The following is an 11,029-nucleotide window of genomic DNA, read 5'->3' on the forward strand; positions in this document are numbered from 1 at the left end:
GGTCCCATTTACAGAGATGGCTGATGGGTGTGGGATGGGATCAGGTCCCATTTACAGAGATGGATTATGGGTCTGGGTTGGGATCAGGTCCCATTTACAGAGATGGCTGATGGGTCTGGGATGGGATCAGGTCCCACTTACAGAGATGGATTATGGGTCTGGGTTGGGATCCCACTTACAGAGATGGCTGATGGGTCTGGGGTGGGATCAGGTCCCATTTACAGAGATGGCTGATGGGTGTGGGATGGGATCAGGTCCCATTTACAGAGATGGATTATGGGTCTGGGTTGGGATCAGGTCCCATTTACAGAGATGGCTGATGGGTCTGGGATGGGATCAGGTCCCACTTACAGAGATGGATTATGGGTCTGGGTTGGGATCCCACTTACAGAGATGGCTGATGGGTCTGGGGTGGGATCAGGTCCCATTTACAGAGATGGCTGATGGGTGTGGGATGGGATCAGGTCCCATTTACAGAGATGGATTATGGGTCTGGGGTGAGATCAGGTCCCACTTACAGAGATGGATATGGGTCTGGGTTGGGATCCCACTTACAGAGATGGCTGATGGGTCTGGGGTGGGATCAGGTCCCACTTACAGAGATGGCTGACGGGTGTGAGGTGAGATCGGGTCCCATTTACGGAGATGGCTGATAGGTCTGGGGTGGGATCAGGCTCCATTTACAGAGATGGCTGATGGGTCTGGGATGGGATCAGGTCCCACTTACAGAGATGGATTATGGGTCTGGGTTGGGATCAGGTCCCATTTACAGAGATGGCTGATGGGTCTGGGATGGGATCAGGTCCCATTTACAGAGATGGCTGATGGCTGTGGGATGGGATCAGGTCCCATTTACAGAAATGGCTGATGGGTCTGGTATGGGATCAGGTCCCACTTACAGAGATGGATTATGGGTCTGGGTTGGGATCAGGTCCCATTTACAGAGATGGCTGATGGGTCTGGGATGGGATCAGGTCCCACTTACAGAGATGGATTATGGGTCTGGGTTGGGATCCCACTTACAGAGATGGCTGATGGGTCTGGGGTGGGATCAGGTCCCATTTACAGAGATGGCTGATGGGTGTGGGATGGGATCAGGTCCCATTTACAGAGATGGATTATGGGTCTGGGGTGAGATCAGGTCCCACTTACAGAGATGGATATGGGTCTGGGTTGGGATCCCACTTACAGAGATGGCTGATGGGTCTGGAGTGGGATCAGGTCCCACTTACAGAGATGGCTGATGGGTGTGAGGTGAGATCGGGTCCCATTTACGGAGATGGCTGATAGGTCTGGGGTGGGATCAGGCTCCATTTACAGAGATGGCTGATGGGTGTGAGGTGAGATCAAATCCCATTTACAGCTATGGCTGATGGGTGTGAGGTGAGATCAGGTCCCATTCACAGAGATGGCTGATGGGTGTGAGGTAAGATCAGGTCCCATTCACAGAGATGGCTGATGGGTCTGTGAGTGAGATCAGATCCCATCTACAGAGATGGCTGATGGGTCTGGGGTGGGATCAGGTCCCATTTACAGAGATGGCTGATGGGTCTGGGGTGGGATCAGGCTCCATTTACAGAGGTCCTTGTAGGAGACGCTGAAACAGAAATAGGGTAAGAACTCCAGGCTGACACTTTCCAGGGAAGAGGGACAGTTTAACTACTTGGAGGCAATATTTACCTGGCATGAGGATGATGAAGGCAGTGAGTGGCTCCCCTCATCAGTTTAATCAGCCGAGATGATGGTGTGTCCTGTGAGTATGCTGGCAGAGGTGGGGGAAGTAGCGTGCCAAGTACATTTTTAATATTGATAAAATACAACTATGTGGGAGGCTGCAATATTCTCAAAGATTAATCAACAAAGAAAAATCAAAGCCCAAACTGATTTTAAAAATATATAGCCTAACTCTGCTAGTGCTGTCAAATTAAACTCTGGGTTACTGTTTCATTCTGCAAACCCCAGGAAGAAGAGGAATTAGTTTTAAAATACTGCCAAAGTCATGTCCTGATGGTTTGGGTGACTGCTTCATTTTTTTTTTTTTTTATTGTTGGGGATTCATTGAGGGTACAATAAGCCAGGTTACACTGGACTGCTTCATTTTTAAAGATTGATCCAAACCCTTTCGTCCTTAACTGAAGAGAAACCCTGAAGCCCACAGTAATATCCTACCAATCCTCATACTATACACTGCAATAGCTGTTAGCATTTTGAATAACTTCCCTGACAGTTAGCAAATAGCTTTGCCCCAATCCTCCCAGACCCTCACCCATTGCTCCCCTGGCCCTTTCTTGGGAACCCCTAACTTCCTCACTTTCAGCAATGCCCAAAACAATCATCCTTGTATGAGCTATGTTCATTCTGAGTGGCCAATGCCCCTCACAAAACTAATTGTTGAAGATTTTGAATATCAGGTGCAAAACCTGCAAAGTATTATTGATCTTAGACAATGACCTAGGGAATTGAATGAACTTCACCATTATTTTAATATCATCAGATTTATCCCCTTTAATCACAAAGCAACTTTGCATAGCTTCACTGTGGTCAGTAAGGAGGGCATCATGGGAAGTTCTAGGAGAGGCTGCCACCTGTGCGTTTTTACCGCCATTCCTTCTCTGTACCCTCCATATCCTCATGTCTGTCCAAAGAAGAGTGTGGGCAGCCCAGGGTTTCTCAGCCCTGTCTGCACAAGAAAATCAACTAGGGAGTCTTTTAAAAGCCCCAAGGATTCTAATTTAACTGACCTGGGAATGGGGCCTCTGTGCTGATTGTGAGTTCCCAGTGACTCTCTGGGAGCCAACGTGGACAGTCGCCACACCAGCTACACACAAGGCCCTGGGCTCTGCAGTGCTTACGATTCAGCTGCTCTTCTCATGTCACCAGCAAAAGTAATTTGTGTTCCAGGATTGACAATAGGTGCTGGCTGCAGCCTGGCCCAGATGAAGGACATCTTGGCTGAGAGGATATCCGAGCTCCCAGTGGAAAAAACTCAAACGTATCAAGCCCTCCTGAAGCACTTGCAGAGTCTAGCAGGCCAGCAGATCCGGAATATGGCAGTACGTTCCTTGCTTTCAATCACTGGGCACACCACACCCATTCCTTAATCTCAGTGAAATGCTGGAATACGCATTGGCACAATCAGTATGCAAAAGGATCTCAGCAGATTGAAACAAGTGGCACAATAAATAAATACTTAAAATTAACAGGCACTGTTCAATAAACTATTTCAAGAGAACTATAAGTCAACTTCAATTTAGTGGTTAAGCAGCAAGACAGGTGTAGAAAGGATGCTATTTTTCATGATAAGCCTGTCAAGGAACTTAATTTAGCCTTAGGCTGTGTTACTGAAAGTATAGTATCTAAAACAAGGAGGGTAGCCTCTGTGCTTGGACTGTTCAAACCACAGCTGGAGAATAATGCTCAAATCTGAGAAGTATACTAGAAAACAGAAAGACAGGTTCAGGTTTTTGAAATACACGTGCTCCCTCGCCTGTGTTCTCCAAATGATATATTAGAAATGCTGAGGATATGAGGAATTGAGGGAAGACACACTTACTTGGAAAAAGCTGTCAGGTGATTCCAAAGTGTTCTCTGAGTTCCTGACTGGGAACCCCAAAGAGAAGGCAGCAGGTGAATGAGAGATTGAAACCCCCACAGAAAGAGGAGGACAGTCAAAGGGAACATGAGAACTGCCTTCAAATACTTACAGCCTCCTGAGGTCAGATGTGTTATTATACAGGATCATACGCATAGGCATGAGACTGACAGGTGGGAGTCCAGGAAGGGAGATATCAGTCCAGGGGAAATATAAGAACTTTCAGATTGAGCTGTGCACAGAGGAATGGGGGCTCCCTGTACTCACAAGTGTTCCAGCCCCAACCACAGCAGCTGGGGAAGTCACTGCAGATCCCTTCACTACGAGGGAAGGGGAGTGTCCAGGAGTGTGGTCACTCTCTTCCCTCCCATGTTCTGAGATGCTACAGGCTTCCTCAGATTCCAGTGAGGTTTCCCAGGGAGGGCACAAGAGTACTATTCTGTCAACATGAATAGTATGCTCAGACCCTTAACACAGCCCAGGGAAGCCTGGGCGTCCCTCAGAGAGTGACAGCCTGTGTGCTCAAGGCAGCATGGCATCCCTCTAGCCAGCACCACAGTCTTGAACTGGGGTCAAGGTCCAGCGTGGTGGCTCAGAATTGACCACCGAGCCTCTCTGCTCCTTTGGTTTGCTTCCCAGGCTCACCACCTCTTGGCTGGGACCTTGCCCAAGTTTCCTGATTTCCTTGTGACCCGGTGTCTCCATTTGTAAAACAGGGATAATAGCCTCCATCTTGCTGGGTTGTTGTGAGGGTGAAGTGAGTCAGTATGCATCCGGAGGGTATCAGCATGTGGAACACACCTAGTGTTAGGTAATTGTGCATTGCCTTCAATCCCCCTTTCAACCCAAAGGCAGCAGAGGAAAAGCGCCCTCCCCAACTCACTGAACTGACCCAGATTCCTCTTGATCTTTCATGGCCACTGAGGGGACTGTAAGCAGGTGCCAGTGGGGTAGAGAAGTTGAGGGACAGAATGACTGAGCTGTAACTCTCTCTCCCCAGTCCTTAGGGGGACATATCGTAAGCCGGCATTGCTACTCTGACCTCAATCCAATTCTTGCTGTGGGCAACGCTACCCTCAATCTCGTATCAGCAGGTAAGCTATCCAGACACGCAGTGGACATCCAGACATCACAGGTCTCTAGGGGCAAAAGGGAGGCCCTGATTAATTTTAGTTGCTGGCTGAGAAGAACATTCCCCTGGGGTGGCTCCCACTTAACTACCCTGACATCACCCACAAGTACCCAATGCACTCACACTGCCTCTGGCTGACCCCCTTGATTAACTGCACACCAGGCTATGCTGGACATATCACACAGCTGGTCTCTAACCTGCTCCACTTCCCAGCTAGGGTCACTTGCAAAGAGAGGGATGGGCCTTTGACAACTTAGTCTGCTCATGCTGCTATAACAAAACATCTGAGACCGGGTAAATTGTAAAGAACAGAAATGTGTTTCCTTGGTTCTGGAGGCTGGGAAGTCCAAGATCCATCTTGCTATGTGTGGCCCTGTGGTAGAAGCCAGAATGGCAAAGAGGAAGAGGAGGGCAACCTCGACCTTTTATAATGTTTATAATGGTGGAGTCCTCTTGGCCTTGTCACCTCTTAAAGGTCCCATCTCTTAACACTGTCACAATGGCAATTAAATCTCAACATGAGTCATGGAGGGGACAAACATTCAAGCCATGGCAGCTGTGAACCTGTCATCTGGCCTCCCAGTGGTCATGTCTGCCTCTCCTCCTAGCCCTAAAAGGAGCCTCCGAGGGTGACATGTCCTAGGTACAGGCTTGCTGGGGGGGAGGGGGACGCAATGGCAATCTCAGCCCCAGGTGATGTCCAAGGGCTGTCCAAGCAGGAGTGGGATCCTGGATACCGTCCCCTTCCCTGCTGGGTAACACAACCTAATCCCTCCTACCTGGGAATTCAGACTTGTAGAGAGAGACTTGGTGGCCCATGAAAAGCATTCCTCCCATACCAACCTTTACCCTGTTCAGCTTGTATGAGGCCATAAGGCCACACGGGTGAGGGACAGAAAAGGCTCACCCTGCTGACCCACCCAGGCTTTTTGCTCAGTCCCCTAGGCCTGTGGTCCGGGGTGACCCCAGCTGACTTCAAAGTTCAGGAAAGGGAACCCAAGACTCTGGCATACCAAGTCAATGAAGACAACAGATTCCCCCCAGTGCCTTCCAGTACAGCAGCAATAGGAGCAACAGCAGCAGTGGGGTCTTCTCCCGGGCAGAGGTCATTACCATTCCCTACTCCAAGTGCTGCTGGGCTCCAGCAAGGACTGTAAATATTAGGGCAGGGCCAGGCAGAGGCCAACAGGCAGCTCCTTTGGGGCACCTCTGCCTCCCTCATGCTACACCTACGTTCTGACCAGCACAGCACGGATGGGCCAGGATCAAGCCCCAGGCAGAAGCCCCAGGCTGCAGTTTGTTCCCCTCATGGTGCATCCTGTGGCACCACAAATCACTTTGCACAGTCAGTGGAGACAGCTCTGATCTCCAGGAGGTGACAGCTGCACTAGAAGGGGCTTTTGCAAATTGTTCACTTTACTTTAAAGACGTAAATATGTGTCTTAGAAGCCAAAAAAAGCAGCAAGGACAAAAAGCAAATCCAACGATTGGAACTCAGTTAACAGTGGAAACAGGCCGTGTTAGCCTCGGCTGTGCCCTTAACTTGAGGGTCCACATGAGCGTGGAGCGGCTTCTGTGTAGTTAACCAGCCTCTGCTGAAAGATGAAAACCACATGTGCCTGGCAGGCAGAGGAGACCCCAGTAACAGGGCGCCTGTGCTGGTGAGAGAAAGGTGAATGTCAGTACGCAGCTGCCTCACCTCCTGTGCAGGGAGCTGCATCTGTGACTTTGCCGTGGACCCAGACCTCTGCATCTCTCTGCAGAGGAAGCTGGCCTTTCCTTTTCCACTGACAACATTCAAAAGTACAGAATAATCTCGCTTTTCTTGTTGTTATTGCAGAAATGTCATTTTCTTCCACAGAAGGTACACGGCAGATTCCTCTAGACGGACATTTTCTGGCTGAGTTGGAAAGCACAGACCTCAAGCCAGAGGAAATTTTGGAATCTGTGCATATCCCTCACTCTCAGAAGGTAAGAATTCCATGGGTTGCTTTCAACAGTTATTCTTCCCTTTTCATAACTGAGTACAGTCATCTGTAGAAAACTACCCTGTTTCCCCGAAAATAAGACATCCTCCGAAAATAAGACCTACTTACAGGAAAGATAAGACGTCCCCTGAAAATAAGACCTAGCGCATCTTTGGGAGCACACCTTAAAATAAGACACTGTCTTATTTTCGGGGAAACAGGGTAAAAACAGGTGGAAGGCTTCCCTGTAAACCTGTTCCCTGTCCCACCACTGACCAGACTGGCAACAAGGCCCTCAGACACCGACAGCAAGCCACTCCGGGGTGTGGGTTTGGGGTTGTTGTTTCAGCTGCAGGGTGAGGTCTGCCAAGGGCCTGGGTCATGTCCAGGTCCCTTGTGTCGGCAAGTTAGAGCTCCTGGCTGTGGAATGGAGCTTCTGGCCTCCTCTGCCCACTCCAACCACCCCTAAAACTTCCTAGAAGCAGCTGTTGGCTAACCCAGGAGCCCTGTAGTTGACCTGGCCACCCAGCCAACTATGGTGGTGGCCTCTATCCACACTCTCTGCTCCCTGTGCCTCTCCCAAAGTTGTACCTAATTCCAGGAGGTCAGTCTTCCCAGGAGAGAAGGGGGTGAATCTTGACATTGAATAACAAGCAGAAATTTTGCTCTGGCAAAACCCTGGGAAGATGGAAACTTCCCAGGGTTTCCATCTTAATGCCTAAACCTCCATCTTAAAGGTTGCCTTCAATGCCTCTTAAGGAGAGGCATTAAAGACATACATACACACACTCATCAAGCAAAACCCAGCAGGCAGCTGGATTATGGAGGAAGTTTTATGTGACCTTATGCTTTCAGCCATGCATGGCCTTCATTATTTTTCCTTCAGAATGAAAACTTTAAAATGTTCCCATTCACATCTGTGCAAAGCCAGGAATGAAAAATAGGCAGGCTCACACACGAGCACCTTTTGTGGCAGCGCAGATCCACATGTATTAGGGGCAAACCATTGACCTGCCTTGACGCCCCAGAGTTCAAGGTACCAAGGAGCCAGCTGGGGCAGCCATCACCCCCACCCTCGCTCCTGATACCAGAGTCACTAGTCAGCTATGAGAAAGTTCTCTGTGGCTCCCTTTTCAGCACTGCTGAATGGAAAAGTGATCATTTCTACAAACCAGGAAATGGGGTGAACATCTTTGTGCTTTAATTAAACCACCTTTAAAAGTCCTTGTGTTAGGAGGGCTCCTCCATCCTCCCTGGATCAAGGTCTGAAGACTGGGGGGTATGGGGCCCAGAAATGCAAGAGCACAGAAATGTTTCCAGGCATGAGCTTCCAGGGCATTCCATGCGAGGGCAGAGGGCATCCTGGCCTCCAGGGAAAGCACACCCAGGTTCCTGTTCTCGGAGGTGTCAGGACCTGGGGGATGGGCCCTGTCGCTTTGAACGAGAAGCAGCCACAGTGTCTTTTAACTATGCCAATCATTCTTTAGGTTGAGTCTAAGTGATTAATAAGTGGTCTTCGTTTTGACATACCAGATAACCCCAAGTGGTTTCTGTCCTCACAGGGGGAATTTGTGTCAGCCTTCCGGCAGGCCCAATGCCCACAAAATGCCCTGCCCCACGTGAACGCCAGCATGCGCGTCCTTTTCAAAGAAGGCACAGACAGCATTGAGGACCTAAGCATCGCCTATGGGGGCGTGGGGCCCACCACAGTCTGCGCACATAAGTCCTGCCAGCAGCTCCTTGGGAGGTAGGCGAGCCCCGCACCCCTACATCCAAGGGTAGGGGTGAATCTTGACATTGAATAACAAGCAGAAATTTTGCTCTGGCAAAACCCTGGGAAGATGGAAACTCCTACCTGAAAGTCACTGCTTTTTCTTGCTGTGATTTGACTGAGTGAATTAAGCCATATGCAACTTAGATTAATCAGATGCCACTCTTTGGGTGAGGGATACAACAAAAATTCAGCCAGCAGGTGATGAATTTTTCCCATCTGGCCCCTGTTCTCTTATTCCATCGACACACCCAACCCACGCTGGCAGCATCCAAGTCCATGTCCTATCCAGGCCACGAGGGAATTGGCCCTAATGGTCTATTTTATTCAATACCTGATTCTGCATGCCTGACTGTGGGACGTGTTCATGTCCATGGTACAACAGAACAGGATCCATTCCCACCCTTCCATGACCCTTGGTTTTCCTCACAGGTATGATCAGGAAATTGATTCTAAGCTCCCTTCCAACTCACAAAGGAAACTCTGGGGTCTCTAAAATGTCATCTTCCTCTGGCTAGCTCATGCCACTCGATGGAGCCTGCCCTTTAACTGGTTCCTTCCTGCCTCCACCCCTGCCAGGCGCTGGAACAAGCTGATGCTGGATGAGGCTTGCCGGCTGCTTCTGGACGAAGTTTCCCTCCCAGGCTCAGCCCTGGGAGGCAGGGTGGAATTCAAGCGGACTCTGGTAGTCAGCTTCCTCTTCAAATTCTACCTAGAGGTCTTGCAGGAACTGAAGAAGCCGGCGAAGCTACTCTCTGTGTCTGTAAGTGCGGTAGTGTATTCGTTTCCTGGGGTTACTGTGACAAAGAACCTCAGGGCGGGTGATGTAAGCAGCAGAAATGTACCTCACACAACTCTGGAGGTTAAAAGTCCTAGAGTCTCGGGTGTCAGCGGGGTTGGTTCCTTCTGAGGGCTGCGGGGAGAATCTGCTCCACACGTCTCTTCTCATTCCTGGTAGTGTTCCAGCAATGTGGGGCATTCCTTGGCTTGTAGAAGCATCACCCTGATCTCTGCCTTCACGTAGCATTCTCTCTGGGTGCACATCTGTGTCCAGACATCCCCTTCTTGCAAGGACACCAATCACAGTGGATGAGGGCCCATTCTAATGAATTCATTTTAAAGTGATTCCCTCTGTAGTTAGGGGGATAAGGCCACATTCTGAGGTCCCAACAGGACTCAGCATGAAAGTTTGAGATGGACGTAAGTCAGCCCATGACATCTTGCTCCTTGCAGCTATAAGCTCACAGTGTTCCTTCTACTTTTGCAAACTGTCCTGTGTGCAGCCAGTGTGTAGACTCCCGCTGTCCTGTGGCCTGCTCCCAGTCAGGCCTTGTCAGGCCCCAGCCAGCCAGTCAGCCCTTCTCCAGGGTCCAGGTCTGTGGGGCTGCACGAGACTCGGGATCCCCTGCACACCCCGAGCACCAAATCCTCAGGGTGCCCCTGCCTCCAGTGTGCAGTTGTTTTCTTTTAAAATCAACTTTATTGAAGTATAATTTACATAAAGGAAATGCATCTATTTAAATGCGTCACATTTTGACAAGTGTGTGCACAACATTTCCATCGCCTCTGAACGTAGCCTGTGCCCCCAGCGTCGCTGTCCCACCACTGCACAAACAGCTGCCCTTCTGCATTGTGCCACTATAGATTCATGTTGCCTGTCCTAGAATGTTATACTTAACATAAAATACAAAATGAAATTGTGTTTTTCAAAAAGACCGAAACTGATGTATATGCTAAAATTTAAATGGCTGTAAGACTTTTACCTTTAAACTTTGTAAGCTAAGCAAACATTCTCTCTCCCCTCTCCCTTCCCTCCCTTGACCATGATTACAGCTCTTCTCCTACTTTGTACCCTCATTTCCCAACCATTCCAATAGCCCCACATTCCCAAAGTGTCTGATTTTCACTGACTCAGATGAAGACCCTCGCCAACCATGGTCTCCTGAATAATTCTTGCTACCATTTAATTTCTGAATCAAGGCACTTGATGAGTTTCGGTGACACCCAGAGCAGCCTTCCCAATTCTGCTACTCTCCCAGAAAAGCTGAGTTCCTGAGAAAACAGCCAGGATTTGGGTCCTTTGAATACAACAGACTCCCACTTATTCTGGGATGGCTTGCCCAGCCGCAGCCTCCTGGCTTCTCCTCCGGCTTCCACGCTGCTCACTGGCAAGCCTCTCCCTCCTCAATGACTGGAGGACCAGTCAAACCAGGCATTCCAGTCCTTGTTATGACAGGACAGAGGGGACATGAAACAGTCGTAGGAAATGAAACTCAGGAGGTGGTGTGGATTTCGGCTATCCAGGATAACTGGATACATTAGCCAAGTCATTTTTACATAAACCAAAGCCCAGCTTCATCCTAGGCTAACCAGCTCATCTTTGTTGTTTTGAATCATCTCTCAGGACAGCTGTCGTTACCCTGACATTTCAGACCGATTCCTAAGTGCCACAGAAGATTTCCCCGCCACAGTACCCCGGGGAGTCCAAACGTACCAGGTCAGTGAGTTTAATTTAACCAAGTCAGCCCATGACATCTTGCTCCTCACAGCTGTAAGCTCGAAGTGCT

At 49.5% G+C, this 11,029-nt stretch overlaps 1 protein-coding gene across 1 annotated transcript in view; it reads left to right on the plus strand.

The window, feature by feature from the left end:
• LOC128589914 (aldehyde oxidase 2) overlaps nucleotides 1-11,029 on the plus strand; it is an 83,389-nt gene that overhangs the window by 21,538 nt on the left and 50,822 nt on the right. Inside the window, exons 11-16 of the mRNA XM_053596790.1 lie at nucleotides 2,902-3,053; nucleotides 4,593-4,686; nucleotides 6,586-6,695; nucleotides 8,254-8,438; nucleotides 9,042-9,225; nucleotides 10,867-10,959. Coding sequence (XP_053452765.1) covers nucleotides 2,902-3,053; nucleotides 4,593-4,686; nucleotides 6,586-6,695; nucleotides 8,254-8,438; nucleotides 9,042-9,225; nucleotides 10,867-10,959 — 818 coding nt within the window. The remainder of the gene's footprint in view (nucleotides 1-2,901; nucleotides 3,054-4,592; nucleotides 4,687-6,585; nucleotides 6,696-8,253; nucleotides 8,439-9,041; nucleotides 9,226-10,866; nucleotides 10,960-11,029) is intronic.

The sequence above is a fragment of the Nycticebus coucang genome, chromosome 7, assembly GCF_027406575.1.
Source record: "Nycticebus coucang isolate mNycCou1 chromosome 7, mNycCou1.pri, whole genome shotgun sequence".
In the NCBI taxonomy this organism is placed as follows: domain Eukaryota; kingdom Metazoa; phylum Chordata; class Mammalia; order Primates; family Lorisidae; genus Nycticebus; species Nycticebus coucang.